General features: G+C 30.9%; 2 protein-coding genes across 3 annotated transcripts in view; both read right to left on the bottom strand.

Moving 5' to 3' along the window:
* The window catches only part of LOC145327425 (gem-associated protein 6-like), a 67,000-nt gene extending 54,280 nt beyond the window's left edge, over window positions 1–12,720 (bottom strand). The window contains exon 1 of the mRNA XM_080170975.1: window positions 12,566–12,720. Coding sequence (XP_080027101.1) covers window positions 12,566–12,720 — 155 coding nt within the window. The remainder of the gene's footprint in view (window positions 1–12,565) is intronic.
* The window catches only part of LOC145328461 (tetraspanin-1-like), a 245,927-nt gene that overhangs the window by 193,657 nt on the left and 38,896 nt on the right, over window positions 1–13,374 (bottom strand). The gene's annotated exons all lie outside the window — the stretch shown is intronic.

Below are 13,374 nucleotides of genomic sequence, written 5' to 3'. Positions count from 1 at the left end.
GTTAATAGCACAGCTAGTCAATGTCTCAGATAATAAAAATGTCAAGGAAATTTCATGTTTTCGTAGTGTTTAAAATACCTACATAAACTTTAATTGATTATGCATCAAAATGTCTTAATGACAATACTAAGAATATTTTAAAGAATATAAATAAAAAAATTAAAATCACGCTTCCTTAATGATTGCTCCGCTATTTATGACCAAAGTTGTTCTAGTTTATATTTACTTTTTTCCTACAATGCTCAATGGTTTATGTAATAATAACCCTTTATTAATTTTCTTTTCCATTTATTCTGCATAATAAACATTCATTTAGCTATACAATATACATAAAAACGAACAAGGATGACAACATCCCCATAAAGTTCAACTCCTGACTAAAGACAGTCAATATTTCTAAATTCATGTGAATATACTATGATGTCGATTTTAGTGGTAAATCGATTTAATAAGTGTTTGTAAATAGGTAGGTGGTATCGTTATTTTAGCCAGCTGTGAGTATAACTTTATCAGAGTACATAAAACACTGATGCAACATCCAAGTAATAAAGTCGATTTAAAAATATCTAATGAATTAAATTTACCTTATCTATCTTTCTCTTTTGCTCATTTCCTTTTTAGTCAAAAACTTGACAATAAAACTAATTTATCCATCTATTTATTATTTTTCACTTTATTCTATTCAGAATCTAGAACATTATTGAATTTCACGAGAATTGATATTATTTGCTATCTTTATTTATATCCACAAAAGAAAGGATAGCTAGGTACTAGCTATCTTTATTTCACTTTATTATTATCATAAATATTGATCAGAATATTTAATGGTTATTTGTAAATGTATTTTTACAATAATATATTATAATGATCTTTTTTTACATTTTGTCAACATTTATTCATTTCACTGATTTTATATACGTAATTTTTTGCCTTCTAAAGGCCATTTCAGAAAACTAGGTATTTGTTTTAATTTTAGAATAAATAATTAAGAAGTCACTGTAAGTAAGTATATATTTATTTAGTGAAAAATATTTGAAATATTTTGTAGCTTCCTATGGGAGGGGTAGCCCTTTAGTAACTAAAAGTTGAACAATCAGGGGGAGGGGGGGAGAAAGAGTGTAGCGGCGAAGAAAAAGGGAGAGAAATGAATCGGAAACAGGAGAAAAGGCATGCATGAGAAAGAGAGAGAAAGTGAGAGAGAGGGATGGTAAAGGAGGAAGGGGGTGAAATAGTAATGGGGGGCCAAACATGAAAATACGGCCTCAACATCACAATACATCTCTTCCGTATCAAAAAAATTAAAAATATATATAAACCTATTACGATTTATTGATAATACCTGCTTCTAAAAACTGAATTCTTACCTAAAATAAAGAATAATTATTAGAGAAAGCAAAAAATAATCTTATTAGTCAAATGTTTTATTTAAGTCCAGGTAACATAAATAAAAATATATTTTTAGCCAAGCGAAGAATGTGATGTTATTACAATATCAAAACATACATGATTATTACTGTTCTTTTAATATAATTGCTGTGCTACATATGGACCAAATTGTCTTTTTTTATTTTATCTTATTTCTATTAAAGCGTCTTGTACACTTACTCAGCAGGGGGGATAAAATGGGGAGGACTAGATGAGAGGGAAAGAGAAGGCAATAAGAGGACATTTTGTAGCGAAAAAAGGGAAAGGGGTAATGTGAATTTTTAAAAGGGAAGGGGGTAAAGGGTAACTGGAAAGTATATAGAATAAAAGGGGTAGGTAAAAGGGCATGGAAATACATTCATAAACACACAAACAAACACACATAACCACACACACAAACAGACACACATAACCACACACACAAACACACATGACCACACACACACGAATCACACACACACACAATCACACGCAAAAGTTAAGACAAAACAGAAGTCTGTCACATGAAAAGATTCCCTTTCCTTTGGATAGATAGATAGATATATAAATAGACGGATAATTATAATACAAATAGTTATTAACATTTAAATAGAAAGTTTTAAAGATAAAAATATATTGTTAATTAGATGAATATATAGGTTAATATATTATTTCAACAAGGATGAAAAAAAGCACAAAAATAAACTAATATCCTAAATATTATATTAAACAGCAAGGTTTTATTTCAGCTAAAAGTATACCTAGGTTCCTTCATGAATTAAGTTCTTTTATATTTGGATTTTAATCCCAAAATGCTTGTTTTTTCTTGGTCCTAAAGACCAAGACTTTAATAATAGTAGATGCTCACATCTATAATACAAAGTAGAACGATGTCTGTTTGTCTGTCTGTCTGTTTGTAGCGAAGGATCTTGCTAACCGATCGGGTTCTCCTTTACAGGGTAGCTTCTCATATCACCCCCAACCCCCCCAAAAAATGAAAAATTACCCCACAAAAAAAAAAAAAAAAATTTCAAAGCTAAAATTAAAATAGTGGGGTCGACTACCCCCCCCCCAAAAAAAATTTTTTAAATTTTTCTTTTAAATCTAAAATACGAAAAATTGGTTTGATTAAACCTCTTGGGGCAAAGCCCCTAGAGGCTAAAGGGCGAAGCCGCTAGTATAAGATAAAATGTTAAGTTTAGATTTTTAAAAAAATCATATCATATGAGGAATGCAAATATCTGTAGGTACATAAAACAATTTGTTAAGCAAATTAAACTTCATATTTAGATACTTGTGATTTGGAAATTTAATAAATATGTTTATAAATATTAAATATATCTAACCCTTAAGTGTATTCAAATTGTTATTCAATTAAAAATAAATATTTATTTAAGCTGTATATTATCCTAAGTAAAGGATTAAAACTTAATTCTACATATTTAATTTTTTAATACACATGAGTGGCTCCAACTCTTGCCTCAAGGCAAGCAGATAGACTGCATATTATATCAAAGTTGACAAAAGAGTAGAAAAATATTTTTTTGGGGGGAGGGGGTGAAGACATCCTCCCAAAAAATAGTTTAAAACCTCCCCGGGACCTATAAGAAGCTTCACTGTAAAGGAGAACAATATCGGTTTAGCGGTTAGCGAGATCCTTCGGGACAGACAATAAATAGGATAAATTAATGCTATTGCAGTTTCAAAGGCATATATATCTATCTTTAAGAAAACCTGACTTATATAATATAGGTAGTATAAAGATATACCAAAGTCTCTCTGTGTCGTTATTAACAGTATATTTGCAGACTAACCAAGGCAATAATTTTACTGTCATATAATGGTTTTATAAACTGTAAAAACCCCGCGAAAATACATCAAATAAATCATTCATTCCAAGTCTAGGATTCTTTCGGCATGAATTCATTTCCGTAAACCAATAAATCTGTGTGTATCATCCTGTAATGTAAAGTAAGGTCTTTTGTCTGTATCTTAAGATTTTGAAATCTAATAAACCAGTTCTTTAGTTAAATGAAGCTTCACATTGGTCCCGGGATGGTTTTATGCAATATTTTTTATTTTTAAATCTTTGGGATAGCTTCATGCTATTTCCTTCCCTTCCCCTTCGAAGCTCCTGAGTGTTAAAAGCGCAGCCGCTAGTATACACATAAGACAATATCTAAATATCTAAGTTAAAGGAATTTGTTAATGAATAAGCATGAGAGTTAGGTGAAGGAAAAGATCTAAAGGGATGAGACAATGGACGATTAATTCATATATTCCAGATAATGATAAACTAAATGACATTTTCTTTTAGATTAAAATTATTGTTTAAAAAGTTTTTGACACGTCTAGATTTTAACAAAACAATCAAATTTCAATAGGTTAAAGTTCTGAAAATTATTAGCCAACTAATAAGACAATGTGGTCACAAAACTTTGGGTACAAGTGTATTTTACGGTCCAATTTCCCCATCCCCCCTAGGTAAATTGCAAGGAGCAATTTGTACGGGGTGCTGCCACTTTTACCACTAGCAAAAGTACAGCCACTGTGTTTTTGACAAATATTGGGTGTGTTTTTGTCAATTTCGTTTTTAGCTGTATTTTTGGCAATATTTTTTTATCCACTGTCAAAATTACACCTTTCCGCTGTCATAAACACAAATTTAATAGATGTATTTTTGTCAATATGTAGGTGTATAATTAACAGCAAAGCTGTGAATATGCCAGTGCAATAACTGTATTTTTGTCATACCCCCTAAAAACGCAGGTGAGATTTTGACAGTAAAACTGTGTTTATGACAGCAAATCACTGTGTTTATGACAGTAATATCACTGTATTTTTGCTAGTGGTAAATCTGCCATGTACCCATTTGTACTGTTGAAATAATTTACGAAAGTAAAAGCCCACCAATTCTTTCAGAGGAAAAATAAAGAATTTTTGGCATTTTCCTTAACAATTTTCACGTCTACTTTTTATAGAACTTTGTTTAATAACATCATATACTTAAACTAGTAGTTAAATGTGCGTTTGTCCGTAAGTCAGAAGAAAATAAGATTTCTTAAATGTGTAAAAATAAAAATAATGAAATTAAAACCAGTTTTGTTAGCCCAGAGGTCCGTAGGTTTTAATCTTATTTTTCATTTTTAAATCCGCAGACAGCTCACTGTCTATAATACGATGTGATAAAAAAAACAAATAGCAATATTACCAAAAAGAGCATAGCTCGTCTGCAACTCAACTCCCACTTGTTTTAGTCGTATTTACTTGGCTTTTTAAATAAAGTTAAATCAAATAATAATTGTAATCAAGCTTGAAATTCGTGTGAAATAGGTTATATTGACTTAAGTAAAATAATTGAAGTTCAGTAAAAGCCACATATTTCTTTCCTATTATGAATGTAACACTATGTCTCTTTTTCTGTCTGTGCGAAGGATAACACCAACACCAACCGTCGAAACGATAAAGCTTCTTATAGGTCCAGGGTAGTTTTCAAAGGAGAAAAGTACTAACTCCCTCTCCCCTATTCCTCCTAATTTCTTTCATTTTTCAACACTAAGATTTAGGTTCGGGGTCGACTCCACCGCCCCCCCCCCCCCTTTCTCTAGGACCCAGTTTAGAATGGTGAGAGAAGGTAAAGACAATGATTCAACGATAGGACAATGAATAAGAATAAGAATAAGAATAAGATTTATTTTCAAATCGGTTTAGTTATGATAAACATATTACATAGCATTTTTAGATATTATAAATCACATCATTAATAAACTTTAACTAATGTGTTATCTACGATTATGAGGCATTCCATAAACCAGAGGTGTATTAAATGGGGCCTTCAGTGTTCAAAATAATTTAAGTATTTACATATTTTAAAAATTATTTTAAAGATTGAAATGATGTAATTGAAAAAAAATAAATAAATTGTTTTTTAATCTTAATCTAAGCTCTCTCACAAGCAGCATCATATAAAATGGCTCAAATTTTTTGCTAAATAATATTTTAAAAAATAAAGAAAATCCGAATTGTAGGTGTAAAATAATCAAAACCATGGCTATGCAAAGATTAAATAAGATTGTTAGGAAAGCATTCGTTGCAGACAGCCTTATTACATACTGTTTCAACTTGAATCATTAAATAAGCTGTAAGGTTTTTAATAAACATTTTACGTGGTTGATAAGAATTAAGAAGGTCATTAAAGCAATTTTTATTCCAAAGGTTAGGTAAACAATAGTATGGGAGATTCTCATTGCTTTTGTATCTAATAATAGGGATATAAAAATGATCACCATCCAATCTCCTGTTGTTTCTTATGTTATTATAAACCTCGTTTTTTCTTTTCCATGTCTCCTGGAAAGAGAGTGGAAGCTTGTCATTTATATAATCATACATGAAAAGAAGTTTGGAATAATCTACTAATTGGGGGAGAGGCATAATATTTAATTTATTAAACTTTTCTGCTGTATGTGAGTTATATTTAGTACCAGTAATTAATCTTATTGCTTTTTTCTGTAATTTAATCAATGGCTCAAGGTAAGATTTAGGACAGGATGACCAAATTGGTAAACAATACAATAAATGAGAATGAATGAATGAATGATAAAGAGTGGTTAATGATTTTTTGCAAAGAAAGTTTTTAGCTCTATTTATCATATACAAAGAACTAGAAACTTTTTTTCTAATAAAATCTATATGATACTTGAAACTGAGATTAGAATCAATAAATACACCTAGGAATTTTATTGCAGGTATTTTACTTCTGCAATTAACAACACCAATCTTATCTATCAGCTCAGGATTGTTTTCATTATCATTATTAGAATCAATGAATACATTGATATCTTCCCAGTCTATTGTGTCTTCTCTTTTGTTGAAAATCATGATTTTTGTTTTCTCTGCATTTAAAGATAATTTATTTGCCCTAAACCAATTGTTGATTTTTTTAAGTTCATTATTTAGTTTAATAATAATATCATTTAGGTTATCTCCCGACACAACAAAACTAGTGTCATCAATGGACGATAAATCAAGTTTTCATGTCATTTCAGATTCATTTACATAAATACAATAGAATAAAAAATGGGTTCTTTTGCGGCTGTTTGTCCTGACTGTTAATAATTTGGTTTATATTTGTCAACAAATAGTATATTTATAGATAATGAGATAAACAAACATAGATTGATAAATACAGTGAGTTTATGGATCATTTTATTTATTTGTGTCAATTCGGACCATTAATGTAAAGGGGGGGGGGAGGGGGAGGCGCATTGCTTTTTATACCGTAAGGGTATGTGTTTTGTAAAAAATCTCAGTGATCTTCCACATACAATATACGATATCATAACAAAAGTTCCATACCCCAAAGTACAAGAATGAATAGATTTTCATATGAATTAAGAGATTACCAAACAGATAGACAAACCGATGGATACTAGGATAAACTGAAACAGATAGATGGATAGACTAAATATATAACGCTATCTAGATAGAAAAATAAACATTATAGATACTAAGTTGTTTAATTACCTAGTTTACAAGAGCTAATACCTACATACTTTAAATGCAAGTAAAGATAACAAAATAAAAGGACAATCTATATTTCTTTTCTTTTCATGTCAACAAGATCAATATGTCATAAGCTTCAAAGTTAATGTAATAAAAAGGCAAGAATGGATGTGGAATATACGGGGAAAATTAGGTTGCTAACATGGACATCATTTATTCGTAAGTACGTTCATCAAGTAGGTGGAGAGGGGTGGGGTAAAGAGGGTGGATGGTGGGATCGTTTTTTTAGCCAACTACATGTTTCAGAGTATATGATAATCTGATGTAAAATCCAAGTAATAATAAATCCGTTAAGGCAATTAAGCTGTTCTAATATAGAAATATGATCACATCCTCAACAAATAAGCTTATATAGTTGTAAAGAAGCTGCGTAACTTGCGTAGAAACCGTCATGCAAAGAAGAGCTTCGCTTAAAAAAATTTGCATAAAACTATACATTTGAAGAAGAGAAACAATTAGATTTTTCAAATAAATCAAATGAGAAAGGAAGGGATGTAGAAAAAGGACGGTGTGGGGGGAGGGGGTGACCGAAAGAATTAAAAATAAGTAGTTACTCGGATATTTGGGTCACTTTTCAATCTTATTAGCTGTCAGTGTATAATCCGATCCATTTCCTTCACTTAAATAAACAAGACAATACAGCATAAACTATCCTCCTATATAATATCTATCTTTTTGTCTGCTAATATTTTTCAAATGACTATACCACAGAGGAGTTTGTATTAGATGATTTAGAAACTTTATGTATTTTCTTGCCTTAAGTAAAGTAGTTCCCCCCCCCCCCCATCTTCCTCCATAGAAACTCTAAATATTATTTTCTCGTATTCATTCATAACCGGTGAGTTTTTCAGCCCATGCATCTTAGGGGTAAAAAAAAGGTTTTAATCTTATAATAGTACATTTTATATCCGTGGAAAGCTGTTTTTAATACAATGTGAGAAAAAAACTATTATCCTACTGGGAATTTATCTATATTTAAGGATTTTCAATGTCAAGTAATCATAGCTCTTATTTTATTTAAACAACATAGAGTACAATTAAGTTACCAAACTCTTTTCATAAGACTCTAATCAAAAGATTTAATTTAATCTTTAGAAAATATGACAAAATCAGAATTCTCTTTTCATAAATATATTTTCTTATTCTTTTAACACACATAATTAGAATCCGGGATGTGGAAAGACAGTTAATGATTTGCAGTAAATGATGTAAAGATAAATAATTTACAACATTCTAATTACATAGTGTGGAAAATCAAGTATATTTGTATTTATATCTTTTTTAAGGGGTTATATGTTTCCTTTTTTATAAAATTAGAGCAAGTAATCACTTTATCATTTGTCTATTTATTCCCTAAGATCTAATAAATAACTGTCGTTTTATGTAAATTTTCCCCTCCGCAAAGTTGTTTGGCTAGCATGTTTTTTGTGCTAGTTCATAGAATGAGAACAAAATGTGAATAAAGTCAAGTTCTCTTAATGTATAAGATAGTGATGGCAATCTGTCAAATTTTTGTACCGGATTCAGATTCAGATTCATACAAGAATCTGTCCAAAAAAAGCAGATTCCAGATTCGGATTACGGATTCTAGCAATATTTTAAAAGGCTTTTTTTTAAATTAAAAAATCTAAGTACTACATATGTCCTAAAAATTAATGTTCTTGGTGTTCTCTATAATTCACTTCCAAGAATCGAACCAGATTTTGAAAGATATTATATGTATATAATGATGATAATCTTTGCCTTCAAAAAGGCGGAGTTTAAAGAAAAAACTCAAGATGCTAATTTTAGCCTATCAATTATGAATCCAGATCCTCTATTAAAAAAACAGATACGGTATCGGATTCTGATTCCAAAATTGGCCAAAAATTGGGCGGATTCCAGATTTGGATTCGGATTGCCAACCCTAATATAAGAAAATCTATGATAACTAGATGTACACCCGCAATTACCCCCACTGTTGATAAAATCATTTGTTGCACAGTTTGGACACCACCAGTTTGGAACCAACTGATTAAAGTACTTAAAGTATTATGGCTTTAGTAACAGAATAATTTACGGTCCAATATCTCCTGTCTTCCTAATAAGTTCTTATTTTCATATTGTAGTAAGTTGGCGTTCTGACCTAACTGATTATTTGAGGCAAATTTAATCGCTTCTTATACACAAATAAAAAATTCTTTTGCAGAGGATTGTGATCAAAATTAACACTTGCTTAACATATTTCTCCTACCTACGCTTTACCAACTTTTCTGATCGTAAGCCTGATAATGACAAATTCCTTCTTTACCCTTAAGTTGTCCTTCTTTAAACACAAAAATTGCTTACCTATAAAAAAGCTAAAGCTACAAAAAAGTAAACAAACCCAAAAATTACATGACTGAAATTAGATTAAATATTCGATTTTTTCTACATTGAAGCTGATGTAATTTTGAGACAAAAATTCATTTTCTTTATACTTGAAGCATTTTTATGGCTTTAGTTATGTGCAAAATTCTGCGATAATCTTTTTAAGCAGCAAAGGTACTCTGTAACTGGTGTATATATAAAGAATAAAAAGGATTGGCAAATTAATAAGTAGATACTGAGAATGGATTTTAAAAATAACATCTAAAGAGGTACTGAAGTTATCATAATAATCTCACTATTTTAACAGTGAAATCTTTTTAAAAACTTACTGATACTTAAAAAGCATGGCAAGCTTTGAGTAGGTTTGTAGGTGAGTCAGTAGGGCATACTCATTTACATACATTCTAACAGATAATGAAATATTCTCAAAGATTGTAATGTGTCGCAGCAGTTTTGGACGTTTTAGACACAAAACCTGCGTGCCTTTGGATTTCACCGTTCTTGCCTCTTGTGCCTTAGAATTTTCTAGTTTGATAAGAAAATTGAAAATTAATCTTCTCTCTGTTGACACGTTTAATACTTCTCATAGATAAAGATGCAACTTAATAGTTTTTAAAGCAAAGCTTTCAATATTTATTATGTCCGGCCAACTGTCCTTAGGTTGGTCCTTCAAGTATTGCTCTGATTGTTAAAGTTGAAAAAATAGCTATAAAATGCTTGAGAATTCCTGTAGCATTGAGGTACCATTTTGGAAATGTAGCATTAATAAAAAAATTTACATTATGAAACATTAAACATTTTTACAATATGCAGTTCAGACTTAATAACAATGCGCTTCTACTCTATAACAGTTCATATTTGTTTTTTTCTACCTATTGTTTAATTTTTTGTGCTACATTTTTGTTGAAACTGACATCCTTGAGAACCTACTCTAAGTATGGTATATCCAAAAAAGAAAAGTCAATCAATAAACATTAACTAAATAAACAGTAATATAAAATTCTGAATAAAGGGGGGAGGCGGATGTGCCACTTTTTGAAACCAAAACTAAAAGTCAATGGAACTCAACTTAAAAAAGAGTTACAGGTCTGAGATTTTGCATGGCAGTTGCTTAATAGAGGTACAATATGGAACTGTAAAGAAACGGCGGCGCAACCGCCGAAAACCGCCGAGAAAAGGCAAAAAAAATATTCGGCGGGAAACGCCGGTTTTCGGCGGTTGCGCCGCCGTTTCTTCACAGTTCCATATTGTACCCCTATAAAGCAACTGCCATGCAAAATCTCAGACCTGTAACTCTTTTTTTAGATGAGTTCCTTTGTTGACTTTTGGTTTTGGTTTCAAAAAGTGGCACATCCGCCTCCCCCCTTAGAAAGACACCTAGGTAAAATTGAGCTATTAAATTAGTGAATATAGTTCAATTGACTTCGTTTTAAGAAAAGGTTTCGCGATTTTCATTAAAGTATTTTTGTACCCTAGCTGCGCATCTCATGGTTATGTTTGTCCTTGTATTATTTAGAGCTTTACAACTTCCATGGTGTATAAGTCGCAGACTAGATGTTTAGGGCGATTAATAGACATATATAGTTATAGAGTAGCTTTGCAACCTAAAAAGGAAGTGTGTATGTGTGTGTTTGTATTGATTATATGTTATTATAATTTATATAATATGATAATTAAAAGTAGGACAACCCTCTCCTATTCATTTCATTGTTACGTTGCTAGAATTGCAGCTGCTACATAACTGAGTATTTGTACGTACGTCATTTAGATTAAATCTTGAATTCTACAAATGCGACGAAAAGCAAGGGCATTCAGAGCTGTTATTCTGCCTGTATGTGTGTCTCTGTTGCTTAAGATCTCACTAACCGCTTAATTATTACCATAAAAACTATCCGTTATGGACAGGCAACAAAATTCTATATAAAAGAAACCTTTGCTTTAAAAGAGAGAGAAAATTAAATATATAAAAGTTGTAGGTAAACATCTGTATAAGATCCTGTTCATACAAAAATTTAACTTTAAAAAATCCGCGTAATGTAAATCTAATCTTTCCCAAAAAACATTTACTCAAATTTTGCCTTGGGTAGTTTGTAATTATGGGGAGGAGAAGGGTTGTAGATTATCTAAATTATCATAATTCTTTCATTCTCTGAGAAATTAAACTTTAAAAAATCTCCCAAGAGATTAGGGGGATTGAGTTTGAGTTCTTTATCTAAAAATGTCTATGGATTTAGGCTATTTTGCTTCAATTTGTTTAATGTACATGCTTTCTTCATAAATTTACATTTTTGCTATTTTTGAAATACTGAACAAATGCATCTAATTCCATTATTTATTTAAAACCTCTCTCTTTGTTTGTGTGTGGATTTATAAATACATCAAAACAGCAAAATTCGATCGTAGTTGTTAGCAAATTCACCGAATATTTGTGTTTTCTGGACTTTAATTTTCTATAATTATGCATAAATAAAAATGCTTACAAGTTGTGCTAAATTTCATATTAATATTAATAGGTAACTACAGGGGCGTCCAAGCTTTTTATTTGACGAGGGCAAAATTTTTTTAAGGGGGGTAATTTTTTTTTTTGAGGGGGGGGGGTAAATGAAATCTCCCCTCCTCCCAAAAAAAATAATTTTACCCCAGGGGTCAAATTTGCTTGGGGGGGGGGGGGTAATCACCACTTTACCCCCCCCCCCCTTGGAAGTCCTTGAGTAACTATTGTTATAAAAAAATAATACACATTGTAAAAACGTCGTATTGTGTGTTAAAACTTTTAAGATCGCTCCAAATAATTCAAAAACTTTTACTTCTGTAAGACAAAGTTTCATTATTGAATTCGGTCAAACCAAATCATAAGTTAATTTGTTAAATTTTCTTTATTACATGAAAAGTTTCAAACATGAAAACACTAGGTAGTCAATCTAATGTATTTTTCTTAATTTTAAATGGAGGGTAAAATGAGGGGTTACAAAGATATTAGAGAGGGGGGTAATCTAATGTATTATTTCATATTTTAATGAGGGTAAAATGAGGGGTTCAAATGTTGTTTTTTTTTGGGGGGGGGGGGTGATCTAATGTATTTTTAATATTTTGAGGGGGGTAAAATGGGGACCTTCAAAGTTTGAGAGGGGGTAAACATCCCTTTTACCCCCACCCTTGAAATTTGTGAAGCCTTGAGTGTCCTGACGCCTTTTTATATCGACATTTACGGTCAGTACAAATAGCAATACAATAATAAGACTAATCCTACCTGTGAGAAATTGGATCAGCTGCAATCAGAATACCAGAAACACAATTCTTGGCCGTTGCTGACTCCTTCTCACCAACTATGACACTCACACGTTTGTAGAGCAGATCTTTAATTTGGTCAACTCTATACCATTCACTTACTGCATCACATGGCATTCTAAATAACAAACATAGAAAATCAAATATCTGGACAGCAAAAGAGTTAGATAGATTAATACCCATATGATATTGATGGCTGTGTATTACAAGCCTATAGATAGAGGCACTCTAATAAGGGGGGTTATGAAAATTATTAAATTGAAATTTATTTATCTTAAAAAGAAAAGATAAACGAATATGGGATGGGGGGGATAGTTATTTCTCTTGGAAGGGTTGAAATATCTTCCTCAAAATTGTTTTATAACACTTTCCTGGAAACTTTTAGAAGCTTCACTGTAAATGAAGGCCATATAGGTCTAGCAGTCAGCAGTTTCGCTATAGACATACATTAGACATTTTAAAAACAAATACATTTTTATCCAAAGTAGCGTAGAAATACAACAAGCTTCAAAATATATTTTTCCGTCAATCGCCTTATATAGCATTTTGAAAATCAGTCCCAAAAAAAAATTATCAAAAGACCTGAAAATATAATAACTTCAAAATAGATAGACAGATAGTTGAGTGTAATATTTACTCATAACTACTTAAATTTAAAAAAGTAAACAAACTTACAAACTTGCATTTTAATAAAAATTATGAGAAAAAAAAGGAATTTAATGTATTTAAAGCTACAGGGGGTATAAAGCATGTGAACTGTTTTTTTAAGTA

The sequence above is a fragment of the Acartia tonsa genome, chromosome 9 (genome assembly GCF_053477335.1).
Source record: "Acartia tonsa isolate MP-2025a chromosome 9, ASM5347733v1, whole genome shotgun sequence".
NCBI lineage: Eukaryota > Metazoa > Arthropoda > Copepoda > Calanoida > Acartiidae > Acartia > Acartia tonsa.
The sequence above is the reverse complement of the archived record's forward strand: the minus strand, read 5'-3'. Positions and strand labels throughout refer to the sequence as shown.